The 24,084-nt window shown below is 44.1% G+C and overlaps 1 protein-coding gene across 1 annotated transcript in view; it reads left to right on the top strand.

Moving 5' to 3' along the window:
• Positions 1–12,378, top strand: part of LOC120036155 (epsin-3-like) — a 35,065-nt gene extending 22,687 nt beyond the window's left edge. Inside the window, exons 7-9 of the mRNA XM_038982627.1 lie at positions 9,654–9,775; positions 11,401–11,478; positions 12,217–12,378. Coding sequence (XP_038838555.1) covers positions 9,654–9,775; positions 11,401–11,478; positions 12,217–12,378 — 362 coding nt within the window. The remainder of the gene's footprint in view (positions 1–9,653; positions 9,776–11,400; positions 11,479–12,216) is intronic.
• Positions 12,379–24,084: the final 11,706 nt, after the last annotated feature.

Here is a 24,084-nt window from a genome sequence, read left to right as displayed (position 1 = left end):
ATTTGGGAAACATTCCATATCTCTGTCTATTGTATCATCCTGGTTATTCCCCATTCCTACATAAAGTGTTTGTTAGTTTTGGTTATGCTATCCGTGTGTGTGTGTGTGTGTGTGTGTGTGTGTGTGTGTGTGTGTGTGTGTGTGTGTGTGTGTGTGTGTGTGTGTGTGTGTGTGTGTATTTGTGTTTGTGTCTGAGAGAGATGCTCTCTATAGCTGCATTCCTAACATTCTCCTGTTCTCTTTCACTCCAGCTGAACAGCAAACACAAAGAATGGGGGACACACACACTCTCTCTACCCTTTTTCCCTGTCTCATCATGGCTCTCTGTATACGTTTAGCTAGCTGGGACTGGGCATCATGTATTATACATGGCTGTACTGTGGTAGTCACGTTTAGCTAGCTGGGACTGGGCATCATGTATTATACATGGCTGTGCTGTGGTAGTCACGTTTAGCTAGCTGGGACTGGGCATCATGTATTATACATGGCTGTACTGTGGTAGTCACGTTTAGCTAGCTGGGACTGGGCATCATGTATTATACATGGCTGTGGTAGACACGTTTAGCTAGCTGGGACTGGGCATCATGTATTATACATGGCTGTACTGTGGTAGTCACGTTTAGCTAGCTGGGACTGGGCATCATGTATTATACATGGCTGTGCTGTGGTAGTCACGTTTAGCTAGCTGGGACTGGGCATCATGTATTATACATGGCTGTGGTAGTCACGTTTAGCTAGCTGGGACTGGGCATCATGTATTATACATGTCTGTACTGTGGTAGTCACGTTTAGCTAGCTGGGACTGGGCATCATGTATTATACATGTCTGTACTGTGGTAGTCACGTTTAGCTAGCTGGGACTGGGCATCATGTATTATACATGGCTGTGGTAGTCACGTTTAGCTAGCTGGGACTGGGCATCATGTATTATACATGGCTGTACTGTGGTAGTCACGTTTAGCTAGCTGGGACTGGGCATCATGTATTATACATGGCTGTGGTAGTCACGTTTAGCTAGCTGGGACTGGGCATCATGTATTATACATGGCTGTACTGTGGTAGTCACGTTTAGCTAGCTGGGACTGGGCATCATGTATTATACATGGCTGTACTGTGGTAGTCACGTTTAGCTAGCTGGGACTGGGCATCATGTATTATACATGGCTGTACTGTGGTAGTCACGTTTAGCTAGCTGGGACTGGGCATCATGTATTATACATGGCTGTACTGTGGTAGTCACGTTTAGCTAGCTGGGACTGGGCATCATGTATTATACATGGCTGTACTGTGGTAGCCACGTTTAGCTAGCTGGGACTGGGCATCATGTATTATACATGGCTGTGGTAGTCACGTTTAGCTAGCTGGGACTGGGCATCATGTATTATACATGGCTGTGGTAGTAACGTTTAGCTAGCTGGGACTGGGCATCATGTATTATACATGGCTGTGGTAGTCACGTTTAGCTAGCTGGGACTGGGCATCATGTATTATACATGGCTGTGGTAGCCACGTTTAGCTAGCTGGGACTGGGCATCATGTATTATACATGGCTGTGGTAGCCACGTTTAGCTAGCTGGGACTGGGCATCATGTATTATACATGGCTGTACTGTGGTAGTCACGTTTAGCTAGCTGGGACTGGGCATCATGTATTATACATGGCTGTACTGTGGTAGTCACGTTTAGCTAGCTGGGACTGGGCATCATGTATTATACATGGCTGTGGTAGTCACGTTTAGCTAGCTGGGACTGGGCATCATGTATTATACATGGCTGTGGTAGCCACGTTTAGCTAGCTGGGACTGGGCATCATGTATTATACATGGCTGTGGTAGTCACGTTTAGCTAGCTGGGGCTGGGCATCATGTATTATACATGGCTGTACTGTGGTAGTCACGTTTAGCTAGCTGGGACTGGGCATCATGTATTATACATGGCTGTACTGTGGTAGTCACGTTTAGCTAGCTGGGACTGGGCATCATGTATTATACATGTCTGTACTGTGGTAGTCACGTTTAGCTAGCTGGGACTGGGCATCATGTATTATACATGGCTGTGGTAGTCACGTTTAGCTAGCTGGGACTGGGCATCATGTATTATACATGGCTGTACTGTGGTAGTCACGTTTAGCTAGCTGGGACTGGGCATCATGTATTATACATGGCTGTACTGTGGTAGTCACGTTTAGCTAGCTGGGACTGGGCATCATGTATTATACATGGCTGTGGTAGTCACGTTTAGCTAGCTGGGACTGGGCATCATGTATTATACATGGCTGTGGTAGTCACGTTTAGCTAGCTGGGACTGGGCATCATGTATTATACATGGCTGTACTGTGGTAGTCACGTTTAGCTAGCTGGGACTGGGTAGTATTATGACACAGTAGGATGTGGTGGAGTTGTTAGATAGTACAGTAGTATTATGATACAGTAGGATGGAGTGGAGTTGTTAGATAGTAGTATTATGATACAGTAGGATGTGGTGGAGTTGTTGGATAGTACAGTAGTATTATGATACAGTAGGATGTGGTGGAGTTGTTGGATAGTACAGTAGTATTATGATACAGTAGGATGTGGTGGAGTTGTACAGTAGTATTATGATACAGTAGGATGTGGTGGAGTTGTTAGATAGTACAGTAGTATTATGATACAGTAGGATGTGGTGGAGTTGTTAGATAGTACAGTAGTATTATGATACAGTAGGATGTGGTGGAGTTGTTTGCACAGTAGTATTATGATACAGTAGGATGTGGTGGAGTTGTACAGTAGTATTATGATACAGTAGGATGGGGTGGAGTTGTTAGATAGTACAGTAGTATTATGATACAGTAGGATGTGGTGGAGTTGTTAGATAGTACAGTAGTATTATGATACAGTGGGATGTGGTGGAGTTGTACAGTAGTATTATGATACAGTGGGATGTGATGGAGTTGTTAGATAGTACAGTAGTATTATGATACAGTGGGATGTGGTGGAGTTGTTAGATAGTACAGTAGTATTATGATACAGTAGGATGTGGTGGAGTTGTACAGTAGTATTATGATACAGTAGGATGTGGTGGAGTTGTACAGTAGTATTATGATACAGTAGGATGTGGTGGAGTTGTACAGTAGTATTATGATACAGTAGGATGTGGTGGAGTTGTTAGATAGTACAGTAGTATTATGATACAGTAGGATGTGGTGGAGTTGTACAGTAGTATTATGATACAGTAGGATGTGGTGGAGTTGTTAGATAGTACAGTAGTATTATGATACAGTAGGATGGAGTGGAGTTGTTAGATAGTACAGTAGTATTATGATACAGTAGGATGTGGTGGAGTTGTTTGTACAGTAGTATTATGATACAGTAGGATGTAATGGAGTTGTTAGATAGTACAGTAGTATTATGATACAGTAGGATGTGGTGGAGTTGTTAGATAGTACAGTAGTATTATGATACAGTAGGATGTGGTGGAGTTGTACAGTAGTATTATGATACAGTAGGATGTGGTGGAGTTGTTAGATAGTACAGTAGTATTATGATACAGTAGGATGTGGTGGAGTTGTTAGATAGTAGTATTATGATACAGTAGGATTGTAGTGGAGTTGTTAGATAGTACAGTAGTATTATGATACAGTAGGATGTTGTGTAGTTGTTAGTAGTATTATGATACAGTAGGATGTGGTGGAGTTGTTAGATAGTAGTATTATGATACAGTAGGATTGTAGTGGAGTTGTTAGATAGTACAGTAGTATTATGATACAGTAGGATGTGGTGGAGTTGTACAGTAGTATTATGATACAGTGGGATGTGGTGGAGTTGTACAGTAGTATTATGATACAGTAGGATGTGGTGGAGTTGTTAGATAGTACAGTAGTATTATGATACAGTAGGATGTGGTGGAGTTGTTGGATAGTACAGTAGTATTATGATACAGTAGGATGGGGTGGAGTTGTTGGATAGTACAGTAGTATTATGATACAGTAGGATGTGGTGGAGTTGTTAGATAGTACAGTAGTATTATGATACAGTAGGATGTGGTGGAGTTGTTTGCACAGTAGTATTATGATACAGTAGGATGTGGTGGAGTTGTTGGACAGTAGTATTATGATACAGTAGGATGTGGTGGAGTTGTTAGATAGTACAGTAGTATTATGATACAGTGGGATGTGGTGGAGTTGTACAGTAGTATTATGATACAGTAGGATGTGGTGGAGTTGTTAGATAGTACAGTAGTATTATGATACAGTAGGATGTGGTGGAGTTGTTAGATAGTACAGTAGTATTATGATACAGTAGGATGTAATGGAGTTGTTAGATAGTACAGTAGGATGTGGTGGAGTTGTTGGATAGTACAGTTGTATTATGATACATTAGGATGTGGTGGAGTTGTTGGATAGTACAGTAGTATTATGATACAGTAGGATGTGGTGGAGTTGTACAGTAGTATTATGATACAGTAGGATGTGGTGGAGTTGTTAGATAGTACAGTAGTATTATGATACAGTAGGATGTGGTGGAGTTGTTAGATAGTACAGTAGTATTATGATACAGTAGGATGTGGTGGAGTTGTTAGATAGTACAGTAGTATTATGATACAGTAGGATGTGGTGGAGTTGTACAGTAGTATTATGATACAGTAGGATGTAATGGAGTTGTTAGATAGTACAGAAGGATGGTGCAGAGACCAAAGCCAGTAGCCTGTGTATTATCATGTGTGTGGTCTGTACACCAGCTGTGTGCAGCCTCTGCACCAGCTGAGTGTGGTCTGTGCACCAGCTGTGTAAAGGTTGTGTGTGGGAAGCTAAGTAGCGTGAGCATGGTTTCAGTTAGTCACACTGTGTTAATGTTATACTTCTGGTGTCTGTGGCATGTTTGATTTTCCCACAGACACACACACCAGAGTTTTTTTCTGGGTTAAAATGTGGCTTAGGCGATGGGAGTGGTGGGGGCGTGGCCACTGGTGCAGTTGCCGACTGGACATTTTAGAGATCCTCCTGTTGACCGCAATGACAAAATGTGCAGTTTTAAAGTTCATTTCATTCAAATCTACAAAGTCCGCAATGGCTTATGCTATCTGAGTGACTCAAACATTATAACAAAATCAATGGGGGCCCCATGCCATGACAAAAATACTCCTGAATGCATAATAATAATACAATTACGTATTCTCCCTGACTTTCTACTTTTAATATTTTGGTGATTGTTATTTAAAAGTATATAGGTCCATTATCTTTTCTACATACTTTATATGTGGTTTTAGTCATTTAAGTTTAGACTGAAAACTTTTTTTGAGTTAGTCCAACTCCTAACACAGAGCTTATTCAACTACTGGCCGTCGAGAGACAAATGATTTCAGGTTTTCTTTTCTACCCGTTAATTTATCAATGTCATTTATTGGTCAGAGTCCACTCACCTGGTGTCCCTGATCCCTGACTAGAAACAAATGAAATCCAGAAGTGTTTTGAGTGCAGTTAGCCCTGCTAATAACACGACCCCCTTTAACACTCCAGCCTGCTCCCCCGGTGGACATTATAACAAAATCAATGGGGGCCCCATGCCATGACAAAAATACTCCTGAATGCATAATAATAATACAATTAAGTATTCTCCCTGACTTTCTACTTTTAATATTTTGGTGATTGTTATTTAAAAGTATATAGGTCCATTATCTTTTCTACATACTTTATATGTGGTTTTAGTCATTTAAGTTTAGACTGAAAACTTTTTTTACATCCTGAAAAAAATGTTTGAAAAAGATATATGTACACTACCGTTCAAAGGTTTGGGGTCACTTAGAAATGTCCTTGTTTTTGCAAAACACCAGTCTCAACGTCAACAGTGAAGAGGCGACTCCGGGATGCTGGCCTTCTAGGCAGAGTTGCAAGACTGGCCAATAAAAATAAAAGATTAAGATGGGCAAAAGAACACAGACACTGTACAGAGGAACTCTGGGCATCCCGGAGTCGCCTCTTCACTGTTGACTTTGAGACTAATGTTTTGCGGGTACTAATGAAGCTGCCATTTGAGGACTTGCGAGGCATCTGTTTCTCAAACTAGAAATTCTAATGTACTTGTCCTCTTGCTCAGTTGTGCACCGGGGCCTGCCACTCCTCTTTCTATTCTGGTTAGAGACAGTTTGCGCTGTTCTGTGAAGGGAGTAGTACACAGCGTTGTATGAGATCTTCAGTTTCTTGCAAATTCTTGCATGGAATAGCCTTCTATTCTCAGAACAAGAATAGACTGTTTCTGGCCATTTTGAGCCTGTAATCGAACCCACAAATGCTGATGCTCCAGATATTCAACTAGTCTAAAGGCCAGTTTTATTGCTTCTTTAATCAGAACAATAGTTTTCAGCAGTGCTAACATAATTGCAAAAGGGTTTTCTAATGATCAATTAGCCTTTTAAAATGCTAAACTTGGATTAGCTAACACAACGTGCCATTGGAACACAGGAGTGTTCCAAAAAATCTGCCATTTCCAGCTACAATAATATAATTCTTATTTTTATATTACTACATACTTTTTATATTACTACATACTTTTTATACTACTACATACTTTTTATATTACTACATACTTTTTATACTACTACATACTTTTTATATTACTACATACTTTTTATATTACTACATACTTTTTATACTACTACATACTTTTTATACTACTACATACTTTTTATACTACTACATACTTTTTATACTACTACATACTTTTTATATTACTACATATTTTGGAGATAATTACTGTGAAATGATTCAGACTACATCCATATTGACATATTCCATAATATACTGTAGGCCTTGTCTGGGAAAGTCACTCCGGCCAGATTTCTGCCCCATTTCAACACTGTTACAGAAGGACAGTTTGGTGGAGGACATACTATGTGTCCTGGATTGATGATCTTTGAGTCTGTCTGTCCTGTCTGTCGTTGCGGGTTTAGATGGACCTGATGGATGCCCTGGGGCTGGGTGGTTGAGTGGGGGTCAGAGGGTTGGCCTGGCACTGTGGCAGTAGCTCCCTGTCCCGTCCCAGACAGACCTGGGTTCAAATACAATTTGAAATGATTTCAAAACACTTTGTCTGTGCTTTGATTGAGCTTGTCTGGCGTAATGGAACCCATTGAAGAGACCCCGCCCACCTGGCACTGCAGGCAGGCTAAAGCAAACGCTCTCACTATTTGAGAAGATATGGAATAGTATTTGAACCCAGGTCCCAGCCGGCCCAGCCAGACTACAGTCCAGCCCAGGCAGGCCACATTGAGAGGCGGCGTACTGGAAGTGATTGGGGTTCAGCAGAGATAGACTGGACCGTGCCAATGGCCTCGTCCCAAATCACACTATATTGCCTTTTATATGGGCAATATAAAAGGCAATATATTCACTCTGGTGAAAAGTAGTGCACTACATCGGGAATAGGGTGCCATTTGGGACGTATATACAGTACTGCCCCTCCACAGCCCCCTCCCTTACAGCCATGACCCCCCCTCTCCTTACAGCCATGACCCCCCCACTGCCCATTCTGTCATGACTCCCCCACTTACAGCCATGACCCCACCCCACTTACAACCATGACCTCCCCTTGCCTTACAGCCATGACCCCACCCCCTTACAGCCATGACCCCACCCCCTTACAGCCATGACCTCCACTACCTCCACTACCCCTCTACCTTCACAACCCATCTACTCCTCTACCCCTGCTACCTCCTCTACTCCCCTACCCATCAATCCCCTCTACTTTATCTACCTCCACTACCCATCTACCCATCTACCCTCACAACCCATCTACTCCTCTACCCCTGCTACCTCCTCTACCCCCCTACCCATCAATCCCCTCTACTTTATCTACCTCCACTACCCATCTACCCTCACAACCCATCTACTCCTCTGCCCCTGCTACCTCCTCTACTCCACTACCCATCAATCCCCTCTACTTTATCTACCTCCACTACCCATCTACTCCTCTGCCCCTGCTACCTCCTCTACTTATCTACCTCCACTACCCATCTACCCCTCTACACTCACAACCCATCTACTCCTCTGCCCCTGCTACCTCCTCTACTTATCTACCTCCACTACCCATCTACCCCTCTACACTCACAACCCATCTACTCCTTTGCCCCTGCTACCTCCTCTACTTATCTACCCCTCTACCCCTCACAACCCATCTACTCCTCTGCCCCTGCTACCTCCTCTACTTATCTACCTCCACTACCCCTCTACCCTCACAACCCATCTACTCCTCTGCCCCTGCTACCTCCTCTACTTATCTACCCCTCTACCCCTCACAACCCATCTACTCCTCTGCCCCTGCTACCTCCTCTACTTATCTACCTCCACTACCCCTCTACCCTCACAACCCATCTACTCCTCTGCCCCTGCTACCTCCTCTACTTATCTACCTCCACGACCCCTCTACCCTCACAACCCATCTACTCCTCTGCCCCTGCTACCTCCTCTACTTATCTACCTCCACGACCCATCTACCCTCACAACCCATCTTCTCCTCTACCCCTGCTACCTCCTCTACCTCCACGACCCTCTCTACTCATCTACCTCCTTTACCCCTCTACCCCCTCTACCCCCTCTACCCTCACAACCCATCTACTCCTCTGCCCCTGCTACCTCCTCTACTTATCTACCTCCACTACCCATCTACCCCTCTACCTTCACAACCCATCTACTCCTCTGCCCCTGCTACCTCCTCTACTTATCTACCCCTCTACCCTCACAACCCATCTACTCCTCTGCCCCTGCTACCTCCTCTACTTATCTACCTCCACTACCCCTCTACCCTCACAACCCATCTACTCCTCTGCCCCTGCTACCTCCTCTACTTATCTACCTCCACTACCCCTCTACCCCTCTACCCTCACAACCCATCTACTCCTCTGCCCCTGCTACCTCCTCTACTTATCTACCTCCACGACCCATCTACCCTCACAACCCATCTTCTCCTCTACCCCTGCTACCTCCTCTACCTCCACGACCCTCTCTACTCATCTACCTCCTTTACCCCTCTACCCCCTCTGCCTCCTCTACCCCCTCTACTTGGGGGGGGGGGGGAGCTAGCCTAGTGGTTAGAGCGTTGGACTAGTAACCGAAATCCCTGAGCTGACAAGGTAAAAATCTGTCGTTCTGCCCCTGAACAAGGCAGTTAACCCACTGTTCCTAGGCCGTCATTGAAAATAAGAATTTGTTCTTAACTGACTTGCCAAGTTAAAGGTAAAATAAAATAAAAATTTAAAAATACCTCCTCTACCCCTCTCCTTTACCTACTCCACAAAAGCCACCATTGTTTCTAGTGCAGGAGGCAGAGAGCAGCAGTTAGGATCCGTCCCTAATGGCCCCCTATTCCCTATATAGTGCACTACTTAGGACCAGGGTCCAAAAGTAGTGCACTAAATAGAGAATAGGGGCCATTTGGGGTGCAGACTTGCAGACCAAGGCAGAGCATGCCATGCCAACACAGGCCTGCTGGAATAACACAACACACAGTGGTTGGACAGCAGACTTAACATGCAAACCCAGCTCTCTCTACTAAAACTCTGCTCTTAAAAATCACACTCTCTCTCTCCTCTGCCACCTGCCCCTCTTTCTCTCCTCTTTTTCTCCCTCTCTCCCTCCCTCTCAATCTCTCTCCCTCCCTCTCTCTCTCCTCTTCCTCCTCCCAGCCGCCTCTTCCTCTCCTCGCCGTGCCGCATCAGATATGGAGCAGGCCCGCCCGCAGACCAGCGGGGAGGAGGAGCTACAACTGCAGCTGGCTCTGGCCATGAGCCGAGAGGAGAGTGAAAAGGTAACACACACGCTCAAAAAGTACACACACACACCACACACACTGAACAAGAGGCACTGACACACTCTGACTACATGCAGTGTGAGAATGTTATGAACGTGGCTGCCTCCCACTCATACACACTCCCCTGCAGAGCTCAAATCTCTCTCTCCCCCCCCCCCTCTCTCTCTGTCTCTCTCTGTCCTCTAAGTGTCATCCATTTCGCGGAGCCTTTTATAGAAACCAATATCACCCCTCTCTCCTTGTGATGCGATCTATAACACCTGGCCAATCAAAGACACTGATACTCAGAGTTGGCCGCCGATCTGGCCAATTACAGAGTGCGATGCTGCAGAGTGATCCGCCGGCAGCTGTGCTGAGTGAATGAGTGACTGGACTGGACAGGGTGGAGCTATTGATCCACTGTTAGCTAGCCTGGTATTGATGGCACTGTTAGCTAGCCTGGTATTGATCCAGTGTTAGCTAGCCTGGTATTGATGGCACTGAATGCCCTCTGTGCCTCTGTGTTGTTAGATGGTGCACACTGCACCGAGGCCTGCGACTAAAAAACACACAATCTCTTAGCTCCTTTTATAAAACACACAATCTCTTAGCTCCTTTTATAAAACACACAAAGTCTTAGCTCCTTTTATAAAACACCCAATCTCTTAGCTCCTTTTATAAAACACACAAAGTCTTAGCTCCTTTTATAAAACACACAAAGTCTTAGCTCCTTCTATAAAACACCCAATCTCTTAGCTCCTTTTATAAAACACACAATCTCTTAGCTCCTTTTATAAAACACCCAATCTCTTAGGTCCTTTTATAAAACACCCAATCTCTTAGGTCCTTTTGTAAAACACCCAATCTCTTAGGTCCTTTTGTAAAACACCCAATCTCTTAGCTCCTTTTATAAAACACCCAATCTCTTAGGTCCTTTTGTAAAACACCCAATCTCTTAGCTCCTTTTATAAAACACCCAATCTCTTAGCTCCTTTTATAAAACACCCAATCTCTTAGGTCCTTTTATAAAACACCCAATCTCTTAGGTCCTTTTGTAAAACACCCAATCTCTTAGGTCCTTTTGTAAAACACCCAATCTCTTAGCTCCTTTTGTAAAACACCCAATCTCTTAGCTCCTTTTATAAAACACCCAATCTCTTAGCTCCTTTTATAAAACACCCAATCTCTTAGGTCCTTTTATAAAACACCCAATCTCTTAGGTCCTTTTGTAAAACACCCAATCTCTTAGCTCCTTTTGTAAAACACCCAATCTCTTAGCTCCTTTTGTAAAACACCCAATCTCTTAGCTCCTTTTGTAAAACACCCAATCTCTTAGGTCCTTTTGTAAAACACACAAAAACTCATAATTGACAAACTTTATAAGCTGAATATTGGTAAACTTTTACAGACTTTCAATTTCCAGTTGTTAGTCCAACTCCTAACACAGAGCTTATTCAACTACTGGCCGTCGAGAGACAAATGATTTCAGGTTTTCTTTTCTACCCGTTAATTTATCAATGTCATTTATTGGTCAGAGTCCACTCACCTGGTGTCCCTGATCCCTGACTAGAAACAAATGAAAACCAGAAGTGTTTTGAGTGCAGTTAGCCCTGCTAATAACACGACCCCCTTTAACACTCCAGCCTGCTCCCCCGGTGGACATTGATGACCAGACCCAGCTCCAGATCGCCCTGAGCCTCAGCAAGGAGGAAGCTCAGAAGGTACTGCTGAGATGTAGCCCCTCTGGCCCCCTGCATCATCAACCCTAACTAGGGTTGTAAAAATACAGAAACATTCCCAAAATCCCCAGGTTTCCCATAAATACCGGTTGGAGATCTCTCTCCCTCTATATTCCCTCCTGATTCTGGGAATCCTTCAACTGGGATTTCTGGGAATTAGGGAATTTCAGGAAAGTTACAATGCTAAACCTAACCCTAACCAAACCATTCTACCTCCTGCTGCTGCTGCAAGCTCTCTCTCTCGCTCTCGCTCACTCTCTTAGACCTGTGGGTCAAATGAACTTTGACCCTGGTTCCTGAACAGCCAAACAGCTTGCTGTGCTGCCCATTTTCTCTCGTCACAGATGGGATAAGGCTGCATCCTTTTGTTTCCACTAACCAATAGCACCATCTCCCTCTCTCTGTAGACCAATGGTATGAGATCCCGCCCTCTGACCTCTTCTGGTGTACACGCCAATCCCTGTCTCGGGGAGGGTCAAAGAGGGCTTGCCTTCCATGCAGTGTATCAACAATGGTGGCGTTCCAGGTCATCTATTTTGCACATCTCAGCAACCACATGTGATACAGTGTTCTTCTGAGATCCGCAGTGCGTCTGTAAGAAAGACAACCTGGAACTGCACCAATGTGAATATCAAGGCAGGTTAGGAAGTGTTTTTATTTATCCACCAACGATTGATTTGTTTTTCCTCTCCTCCACTCCACCGATTGGCTCCCTTATAGCCGGCCTCGCCTCCTCCGGTTGCCTTGGATATGGATGAAGAGAGACAGCTCCAGATCGCCCTGAGCCTGAGCAAAGAGGAGCACCAGCAGGTAGTGCCCCTGGTAGTGCCCCTGGTAGTGCCCCTGGTAGTGCCTCTGGCCCTATCCCAGATGGCATCCTAGTCACTATGTAGTGCACTGCGCTATAGTGGCCTGGTGGAACCAGCCTGATCTCACCAGCTCACATTATGGCGGAGTGAGACAGAAACGTGAGTGCAGAGGTCAGACTGCTTGACCAGAATAGCCACATAGGTCTCGGGCCCAAAGTAGTGCACTACATAGGGACTAGGTTTGGCCCACTGAGAGGTGAAGGTGGGGAGCATGTTCTCTCCCCCTGAACCCCCTGTGTCTTTAACCCTTCGTGTCCTTCAGCTCTACTCAACACCTCTCTGGCTTCCTTTCCTTCTGTCTGTCTGGCTGCTCATCACCGTGTTTACTCTCTAGACTGGGAGACTTCACCTCTTCCTTCTCTAGACTGGGACTCACTAGAACTGGGAACTCACTTCTGTTTATCTAGGACTGTGGAACTCATACCTGCTTCTCTAGACTGGGAACTCCCTAGACTGGGAACTCACTCTGTTTCTCTAGACTGGGAACTCACTCTGCTTCTCTAGACTGGTAACTCACTGACTGGGAACTCACTCTCTCTGCTTCTCTAGACCTGGGAACTCATTAGACTGGGAACTCACTCTTCTCCTCTGACTGGGACTCACTAACTGGTAATTACTTCTGCTTCTCTACTGGAATCACTCTGCTTCTCTAGACTTGAACTCACTATGCTTCTCTGAATTGAACTCACGTCTGTTTCTCTAACTGTGAACTCCTCTGCTTCTCTAGACTGGGGAACTCACTCTGCTTCTCCTAGACTTGGAACTAACTCACTCTGCTTCTCTAGACTGGAAACCACTCTTGCTTCTCTGACTGGGAACTCACTCTTTCTCTAGACTGGGAACGCACTAGACTGGGAACTCACCTGTTTCCTCTAGACTTGGAACTCACTCTGCTTCGCATAGACTGGGAACTCACTCTCTTCTCTAGACTGGGAACTCACTCTTTCTCTAGCTGGAACTCACTGACTGGAACTCACTCTGTGTTTCTCTGAGCTGGGAACTCATCTGCTTCTCTAGACGGGGAACTCTACTCTGCTTCTCAGACTGGGACTCACTCTGCTTCTCTAGACATTGGAACTCACTAGCTGGTGAACTCACGCTGTTTCTCTAGACTGGGAACTCACTCCTGTTTCTCTGGACTGGGAACGTCCCCACTCTGTTTCCCCCCCTCCAACACACAAAAAAAAACCCCCCCCCCCAAAGAAAAGAAAAAGAAAAAACAAAAAACCCCCACCCCCCCCCCCCCTGGACTCGGAACTACTCTGTTTCTCTGCTCGGAACTCACCTCTTTCTCTCACTGGAACCCTCTGCTTCTCTTAACTGGAATCACTCTGCTTCTCTAGCCGCGAACTCACTAGACTGGAACTCACTCTGCTTCTCTAGCTGGGAACTCCTAGACTGAACTCTCTATTTCACTAGACTTGGAACTCACTAGACTGGAACTCCTCTGTTCCTCTAGACTTGGAACTCACTCTGGTTCTCTGACTGGAACTCCTCTGTATCACTAGACTTGGACTCACTACCTTGGACTCACTCTGTCCTCTGACTGGGACTCACTCTGTATCTCTAGACTGGGACTCCATGTTTCTCTAGACTGGGACTCACTAGACTGGGACTCCTCTGTTTCACTACTTGGCTCATAGACTTGAACTCCTGCTGTTCCTCTAGACCTGGAACTCCTCTGTTTCCTTGACTGGACTCACTCTGTTTCTCTCGACTGGAACTCACTCTGCTCTCTAGACGGGGAACTCACTATACTGGGAATCCTCTTCTCCTCTAGCTTGGGAACTCACTCTGTTCCTCTAACTGGGAACCCACTCTGTTTCTCTGAGGACTGGGAACTCATCTGCTTCTCTAGACTGGACTCACTCTGCTTCTCTGACTTGGGAAATCACTCTTTCCTCTAGACTGGGAACTCCTAGACTGGGAACTCACTCCTGTTTCTCTAGACTGGGAACTCACTCTGCTCTCTAGACTGGGAACTCCTCTGCTTCTCTAGGCTGGGAACTCACTCTTTCTCTAAGACTGGGGACTCACGAGACTGGTAACTCAACTCGTTTTCTCTACAACTGGGAACTCACTCTGTTTCTCTGGACTGGGAACTCGACTCTGTTTCTCTGACTCGAACTCACTCTGTTTCTCTAGACGGCAACTCACTCTGCTTCTCTAGACTGGGACTCACCTCTGCTTCTCTAGACTGCGAACTCACTAGACGGGAACTCCTCTGCTTTTCTGACTGGGAACTCACATAGACTGGGACTCACTCTATTCACTAGACTTGGAAACTCACTAGACTTGAACTCACTCTGTTCCTCTAACTTGACGAACTCAATACTGTTTCTCTTGACTGGACTCACTCTGTATCACTAGACTTGGAACTCACTAGCCTTGGCAACTCACTTCTGTTTCTCTTGACTTGGGACTCAACTCTCTGTATCTCTAGACTGGAACTCACTATGTTTCTCTAGACTGGGAACTCACTAGACTAGGAACTCACTCTGTTTTTCACCTAGACTTGGAACTCCTAGACTTGGAACACCCCTCACTCTGTTTCCCTTCCTCTAGACCTGGACTCAGTCTGTTTTCTCTTGATGGGAACTCCTCTGTTTCTCTTGACTGGAACCTCCTCTGCTTCCTCTAGACTGGAATCACTAGACCTGGGACCTCCTCTTCTACCTCTAGACTTGGAACTCACCTCTGGTTCTCTAGCTGGGAACCCACTCTGTTTCTCTAAGACTGTGAACTCACTCTGCTTCTCTAGACTGGGAACCCACTCTGCTTCTCTACTGGAACCCACTCTGTTTCTCTGACTTGGAACTCACTCTGCTCCCTAGACTTGGACAGATCACTCTGTTCCTCTAGACTTGGAACTCACCTGCTTCCTCTAGACTGGGAAATCCTCTGCTCTCTAGACGGGGAACCCACTCTGTTTCTCTAGACTGGAACCCACGTCTGTTTCTCTAGACCTGGAACCCACTCTGTACCTCTAGACTGGAACTCACCCTGTTCCTCTAGACTGGGAACTCACTCTGTTCCTCTAGACTGGAACCCACTCTGTTCTTCTAGACTGGGAACCCTCTGTTTCTCTAGACTGGGGGAACCCCTCTGTTCCTCTAGACCTGGATTCACCTCTTTCCTCACTGGGACTCCTCTGTTCCTCTAGACCCGGACTCACTGCTGTTTCCTTCTCTGACTGGAACTCACTCTGTTTTCTCTTACGGGAACTCCACTCTGCTTCTCTAGACTGGGAACTCACTAGACTGGGAACTCACTCTTCTACCTCTAGACTGGAACTCCTCTTTTTCACCTCTAGACTTGAACTCCAACTCTGCTTCTCTAGACTGGGAAACCACTCTGTTTTCTCAGACTGGGAAGTCACTCTGCTTCTCTAACTGGACCCCTCTGCTTCTCTAGACTGGGACCCACTCGGTTTCTCTAACTTGGAACCCACTCTGTTTCTCTAGACTTGGAACTCACTCTGCTCCTCTAGACTTGGAACTCACTCATGTCCTCTAGACTTGGACTCCCCTCGCTTCTCTAGACTGGGAACTCACTCTGCTTTCTCTATACGGGAACTCACTCTGTTCCTCTCGACTGGTAAACCACTCTGTTTCTCTGACTGGGACCCCTCTGTTTCTCTAGACTGGAACCCACTCCTGTGCCTCTAGACTGGGAACTCCCTCTTTTCCTCTAGACTGGGAACTCGCTCTGCTTCTGTAAGCTCCACGGGTTTTACTGCTTCTTTGTTGTTCTCTCTCTACCCCACCCCTCTCTCTAACCCCACCCCTCTCTCTCTCAAACCACGCTCTCTCTCTCCTAACGCCCCCCTCTCTATCCTATCTCTCTCTCTCTCTCTCCGCCCCCTCTCTTTGTCTCTGTCTCTCTCTCTCTACCCCCTCTCTCTGTCTCTCTCTCTCTACCCCCCTCTCTTTCCTTTCTCTGTCTCTCTCTTCTCTACCCCTCTCCTGCCAGGGTGGCACAATGGAAGCGTTAATCCACTGAGTGACTGTGCTCTCCTTCGTCTCTGATCGAGTAGACCTCTCGGTTCAACTGTCTGTCTCTCTGCTTGTCTTCCTCTCACATGTCTTGTCCAGCTTCTATACATTGTTTGTTGTTGTGTGACCTGGTCTAGTGATCTTTGTTTGTTGTGGTCTAGTAGTCTGGTGTTTGTTGTGTCTAGTAGTACTGTGTTGTTGGGTCTAGTAGTCTGTGTTTGTTGTGTGTCTAGTGTCTGTGTTTTGTGGTCTAGTAGTTCTGTGTGTTGTTGTGGTCTCTGATGCTGTGTTGTTTGTGGTCTATGGGCTGTGTTGTTGTGGTCTAGTAGTCCTGTGTTTGTTTGGTCTAGTAGTCTGTGTTGTTGGGGTCTGTGTTGTTGTGGTCTCGTGGTCTGTGTTTGTTGTGTCTAGTAGGTCTGTGTTTGTTGTGGTCTAGTGGTCTGTGTTGTGTGGTCTAGTAGTCTGTGTTGTTGTGGTCTGTGTTGTTGTGTCTAGTAGTTTGTGTTTGTTGTGGTCTAGTGATCTGGTTGTTGTGGTCCTAGTCCGTCTGTGTTGTTGTGGTATGTAGTCTGTGTTGTGTGGTCTATATCTGTGTTGTTGTGGTCTGATTATCTGTGTTGTTGGGTGCTGTGTTTTTGTGGTTCTAGTAGTCTGTGTTTTTGTGGTCTGTGGTCTGTGTTGTTGTGGTCCAGTGGTCTGTGTTGTTGTGGTCTAGTAGTCTGTTTGTTGTGGTTAGTATCTGTGTTTTTGTGGCTAGTAGTGTCTGTGTTGTTGTGGTCTTAGTAGTCTTGTTGTTGTGGTCTCGTAGTCTGTGTTGTTGTGGTCTAGTATTCTGTGTTGGTGTGGTCTAGTAGTTTTGTGTTGTTTGTGGTCAGTGTCTGTGTTGTTGTGGTCTAGTGTCTGTGTTTGTTTGGTCTAGTATTCTGTGTTGTTGTGGCTAGTAGTCCTGGTTTGTTGTGGTCTAGTAGTCTGTGTTGTTGTGGTCTAGTATCTGTGTTGGTGTGGTCTATTAGTCGTGTTGTTGTTTGTCTAGTAGTCTGTGTTGTTGTGGTCTAGTAGTCTGTGTTTTTGTTGTGGTTCTAGTAGTCTGTGTTGTTGTGGTCTATATCGGTGTTGTTGTGGTCCTAGTAGTTTGTGTTTGTGGTCTAGTGGTCTGTGTTTTTGTGGTCTAGTAATTCTTGGTTGTTTGTTGTCGTGTGTTCTGTGTTGGTTGTGGTCTAGTAGTCTGGTGTTGTTTGTGGTCTAGTGATCTGTTGTTGTTGTTGGTCTAGTATCCTGGTTATTGTGTCTAGTAGTCTGTGTTGTTGTGGTCTGTGTTTGTTGTTGTCGAGTTATCTGTGTTGTTGTGGTCTCGTGGTCTGTGTTGTTTTGGTCTAGAGTCCTGTGTTTGTTTGTGGGCTAGTAGTCTGTTTGTTGTGGTACTATTAGTCTGTGTTGTTTGTGGTCTGTAGTCTGTGTTGGTTGTGGTCTAGTAGTCTGTGTTGTTGTGGTCTAGTAGTCTGGTTGTTGTGTCTAGTATCTTGTGTTGTGTGGTCTATAGTCTGTGTGTTGTGGTCTAGTGATCTTGTTGTTGTGGTCTAGTAGTCTGTGTTGTTGTGGTCTATAGTCTGTGTGTTGTGGTCTAGTAGTCTGGGTTGTTTGTTGGTCTGTTGTTGTGGTCTCAGTAGTCCTGTGTTTGTTGTGGTCTCATGTCTGTGTTGTTGGTGTGGTCTAGTAGTCTGTGTTTGTTGTGGTCTAGTTAGTCTGTTGGTGGTGGTCTAGTATCTGTGTTGTTAGGTCGCTAGTAGTCTGTTTGTTGTGGTCTAGTAGTCCTGTGTTGTTGTGTCTTAGTAGTCTGTCTTGTTGTGGTCTATAGTCTGTGTTGGTTTGGTCTAGTAGTCTGTGTTAGTGGTCTTGTTGTTGTGTCTAGTAGTCCTGTGTTGTTGTGTCTAGTGGTCTGTGTTGTTGTGGTCTAGTAGTCTGTGTTGTTTGTGGTCTGTGTTTGTGTCGTCTAATGGCCATGTGTTGTTGTGGTCTAGTGTCGGTGTTGTGTCTAGTGGTCTGTGTTGTTGTGGTCTAGTGGTCTGTGTTGTTGTGTCAGTAGTCTGTGTTTTGTGGTCTAGTAGTCTGTGTTGTTGTGGTCTGTGTTTTTTGTGGTCTGTAGTTTTGTGTTGTTGTGGTCTAGGATCTGTGTTTTGTGTGTCTGTAGTCTGTGTTGTTGTGGTCTAGTAGTCTGTGTTGTTGTGGTCTAGTGTCTGTGTTGTTGTGGTCTATAGATTGTTGTTGTGGTCCTGTGTGTTGTGGTCTAGTATTTTTGTTGCTGTGGTCTATGTCTGTTTTGTTGGGTCTAGTAGTCTGTGTTTGTTTTGGTCTAATAGTCCCTGTGTTGTTGTGGTCTGTAGTCTGTTTTGTTGGTGGCTCTAGTAGTCTGTGGTTGTTTGTGTCTGTGTTGTTGTGGTCTAGTAGTCTGTGTTTTGTGGTCTAGTGGCTGTGTTGTTGTGGTCTAGTGGTCTGGTGTGTTGTGTCTAGTAGTCTGTGTTGTTTGTGGTCTGTGTCTGTGTTGTTGTGTCTAGTTTCTGTGTTGTTGTGGTACTATAGTCTGTGTTGGGTGTGGTCTAGTGGTCTGTGTTGTTGTGGTCTAGTGGTCTTGTTGTGGTCTATTGGTCTATGTATGTTGTGGTCTAGTGGCTTGTGTTGTTGTGGTCTGTGTTGTTGTTGTCTAGTAGTCTGTGTTTTTGGTCTAGTGGTCTGTGTTGTGTGGTCTAAGTGGTCTGTGTTGTTGTGGTCTATGGTCTGTGTTCTTGTTTTCTGTGTTGTTGTGGTCTAGTAGGTCTGTGGTTGTTTGTGGTCTAGTGGTCTGTGTTGTTGTGGTCTAGTGGTCCTGTGTTGTTGTGGTCTAGTAGTCTGTGGTGTTTGTGGTCTAGTGGTCTGGTTGTTTGGTCTGTGTTGTTGTGTCTAGTACTCCGGGTTGGTGTGTGATAGTGTTCTGTGTTGTTGTTGTCTAGTAGTCTGTGTTGTTGTGTTCTAGTGGTGCTGTGTTTGTTGTGGTCTAGTAGTGTGTGTGTTGTGTCTGTGTTCTGTGGTCTGTGGTCTGTGTTGTTGTGTCTAGTGGTCTGTTTTGTTTGTGGTCTAGTGTCGGTGTTGTTGTGGTCCTTGTGTCTGTGTTGTTGTGGTCTAGTGTTCTCTGTTTGTCTATGGGTCTGTGTTGTTTGGGTCTTGTGGTTGTGTTGTTGTGGTCTAGTGGTCTGTGTTGTGGTCTAGTGGTCTGTGTTGTTGTGGTCTAGTGTCTGTGTTGTTGTGGTCTAGTAGTCTGTGTTGTTGTGTCCTAGTGGTCTAGCTGGTCTGTGTTGTTGTGGTCTAGTGGTCTGTGTTTGTTGTGTCTAGTGGTCTGTGTTGTTGTGGTCTAGTGGTCTGTGCTGTCTACCACGCATTCTGTGTTTTTGTGACTGTTTCTCTGAGTTGTACTACTATTGGCCAGAACCCCCTATTTCCCTATATAGTGCACTACTTTTAGACCAGAGTCCTATTCCCTACAAGTGTCACTACTTTGACGCAGAGTCCTATTCCTATATAGTGCACTACTTTAGAGCCAAGGCCCTAGTCTCTACATAATTGCACTACTTTTTACCAGTAGTCAAAGCACTAACATTTGGTGTCCTATATAGTGCCCTCTGGTCCTGGTCCCATATGCACTGTATATGGAATAGGGGTCTTTGGGTAGACAGCAAGTGTGTGTGTGTTAAATCATGAGCCTTGTCTCCGAGCCACGTCATGCTAACCAGCGTTCCCATGTGATCTGTGTGTGTTGTCAGAGCAACAGGAGTCGCCAAGGAGAGAGTCGTTGCTCCAAAAAGCTCTGGAGGTAGTAACGAGAGTCGGCGTCTGGTGGAATTGGGGTAGGAGAACATTACCACACACGTACTACTCTGTTACCTACAGTATATACAGTTAACCCCGTACTACTCTGTGTAACCTACAGTATATAACAGTTAACGACACCGAACAACTACTCTGTAATAACCTACATATATCACATGTTACCACACCGTACTACTCTATGTACCCTACAGTATATAACACAGTTAACAGCCCGTACTACTCCTATGTAACCTACAGTATATAACAGTTTACCACACGTACTCTCTGTGTACCTACAGTAGAAACAGTTCCACACCGTACTACTCTGTTTAACCTACAGTAGATAACTTACCACACCGTACTACTCTGTGTAACCTACTATATACAGTTACCACACACCGTACTACTCTGTGTACCCTACAGTATTACAGTTTACCACACCGTCTACTCTGTATATAACAGTTCAACACCGTACTGTAACCTACAGTATATCGCAGGTAACACACACGTACTACTCTAGTAACCTGCAAGTTATATAACAGGTTTACACCCGTACTACTCTGTATACCTACAGTATCTAACAGTTTAACACCCTACTAATCTAGTTCACCTACCGTGTATAACAGTTAACACCGTCCTACTCTGTGTAACCTACGTATATACACAGTTACCCACGTACTACTCTGTATAACTACAGTATATAACAGTTTGAACACACCGTACTACTCTATTAACCTACAGTATTAACAGTTACGACACCGTACTAACTCTTGTAACTACGTAATATACATTAGCCCACACCGTACTACTCTGTATACCTGCAAAGTATAATAACAGTTACCACACCGTACTACTCTGTATAACCTACAGTATTAACAGTTAACACAGCCGTACTACTCCTGTATAACCTACAGTATATCACATTTAACACACCGACTAACTCTATGTAACCTACATATATAACAGTTACACACCGTCGACTCTGTGTAACTACCTACAGTATATAACAGTTCCCACACGTAACTACACTTGTATACCTACATATTTAACAGTTACCACACCGTACTACTCTGTATAACTACAGATATAACATTAACACACCGTACTACTCTATGTAACCTACGTATATTATACAGTTGCCACCCGTACTGTAACCTACAGTATATACATTCACCACACCGTACTACTCTGTATAGACCTTACAGTATATAACAGTTACCACCCGTACTGTAACCTACAGTAGATAACAGTTTTAACACACCGTACTACTCTATGTAACCTACAGTATATAACAGTTAACACACCGTACTAGCTCGTGTATAACCTACAGTATACTAACATTAACACACCGTCAAAAACCTCTCTGTATAACCTCCGTATAATAGACAGTTACCAACACCGTACTGTAACCTACAGTAATAACGTTAAACACACCGACTACTCTATGTACCTACAGTATATAACAGTTACACACCGTACTACTCTGTATAACCTACAGTATATACAGTTACCAACACCGACTACTCTGTATATAACAAGTTTTTTTTTTTACCACACCGAGCTACTCTGTAACCTACATTATATAACGTTACACACCGTACTACTCTGTATAGACTCAGTATATAACAGTTACAACACCGTACTACTCTGTATAACCTACATATATAACAGTTACCCACAAACGTACTACTCTGTATATAACAGTTACCACACCGTACTGTAACCTACGTATATAACATTTAACACACGTACTCTCTGTGTAACCTACAGTATATAAAAGTTTACCAACTCCGTACTACTCTGTGTAACCTACATTAGTTAACAGTTACTCTACACCGTATCTACTCTGTATAACCTACAGTATATACAGTTACCACACCGTCTACTCTGTAAACCTACGTATATAAACAGTTACCACACCGTACTACTCTATATACCTACAGTATAACGGCAGTTTACCACACCGTACTACTCTGTTACTACGTATATACCAGTTAACACACCGTACTACTCTATAACCTACAGTTATAAACAGTTAACACACCTTACTACTCTGTATAACCACAGTATATAACATTTACCCACACCGTACTGTTACCCCTACATATATAACAGTTACCACCCCGTACTACTCTATATAGAACCCAGTATAAACAGTACCACACCGTACCTACTCTTGTAACCTACAGTATTTACAGTTTTACCACCCCGTACTACTCTGTATAACTACAGTATATACAGTTACCACACCGTACTGACTCGTAACCTACAGATATAACAGTTACCACACCGTACTACTCTGTATAACCTACATTATATACGTTAACACACCGTACTACTCTATGTAACCTACAGTATATACAGTTACACACACCGTACTACTACTCTGTATAGCCTACAGGTAATAACAGTACCACCCCGTACTACTCTAGTAAACCTACAGTATATAACAGTTACCACACACCGTACTACTCTGTGTAACCTAAGTATATAAGCAGTTACCACACAGTACTACCTGTTAACCTACAGATATAACAGTTACCACACCGTACTACTCTGTATAACATACTAGTATATAACAGTTCCACACCGTACTGTACCTACAGTATATACAGTTACCACAACCGTAACTACTCTTACCTACAGTATATACCGTTAGACACACCGTATACTCTGTAACCTACAGTATTAACAGTTTACCACACCGTACTACTCTGTCTAACCTACAGTATATACTTTACACACCGTACTAACTCTATGTAAACGCTACAGTTATAACAGTTAACACCCGTACTACTTACTCTGTAAACCTACATTATATACAGTTCTCACACGTACTACTCTGTATAACCCTACAGTATATACATTACCACACCGACTACTCTATGTAACCTACAGTATATAACGGTTAAGCCACCGTACTACTCTGTAACCTACAGTATTTACAGTTTACCACACCGTACTTACTCTGTAACCTACAGTATATAACATTTAACACACCGTCCTACTCTATGCAACCTACCGTATATAACGTTAACAACACCGTACTACTCTTATAACCTACGTATATAACATTACCCACCCGTACTACTCTGTATAACCTACAGTATTATAACAGTTAACAGACACACGTACTTACTATATACCTACAGTATATACAGTTAACACACCGTACTACTCTATATAACCTACAGTATTTAACAGTTAACACACCATACTACGCTAATGTAACCTACAGTATATACTTAACACACGTACTCTCTATGTACCTACAGTATTTAACATTACCACACCGTACTACTCTGTAGAACCGACAGTATATAACAGTTACCACTAACTTACTCTATGTACCTACAAGTATATAACATTTACCACACACCGTACTACTCTATGTAACCTACAGTATATAATTAACACACCGGACTACTCTATGTAACCTACAGTATTTAACAGTTACCTAACCGTACTACTCTGTATAACCTACATATATAACAGTTACCACACGTACTACTCTATGTAACCTACCGTATATAACAGTTACCACCCGGACTACTCTATTAACCTACATATATAACAGTTAACACACCGTACTACTCTATGTAACCTACAGTATTTAACAGTTAACACACCGTATACTACTACTGTAAACTACAGTATATAACAGTTACCACACCGTACTAATACTCTGTATAACCTACAGTATATGAACAGTTACCAACACCGTACTACTCTATTACCTACATATATAACAGTTACCACCCCGGTACTCTCTGTGTTACCTACAGTATTTAAAACCGTTAACACACGTACTACTCTATGTAACCTACAGTATTATAACAGTTAACACACCGTACTACTCTATGTAACCTACAGTATTTACAGTTAGA

The sequence above is a fragment of the Salvelinus namaycush genome, unplaced genomic scaffold (assembly GCF_016432855.1).
Source record: "Salvelinus namaycush isolate Seneca unplaced genomic scaffold, SaNama_1.0 Scaffold1220, whole genome shotgun sequence".
NCBI classification, from domain to species: domain Eukaryota; kingdom Metazoa; phylum Chordata; class Actinopteri; order Salmoniformes; family Salmonidae; genus Salvelinus; species Salvelinus namaycush.
Note: the sequence above shows the minus strand (reverse complement) of the source record. Positions and strands in the feature narration are given on the sequence as shown.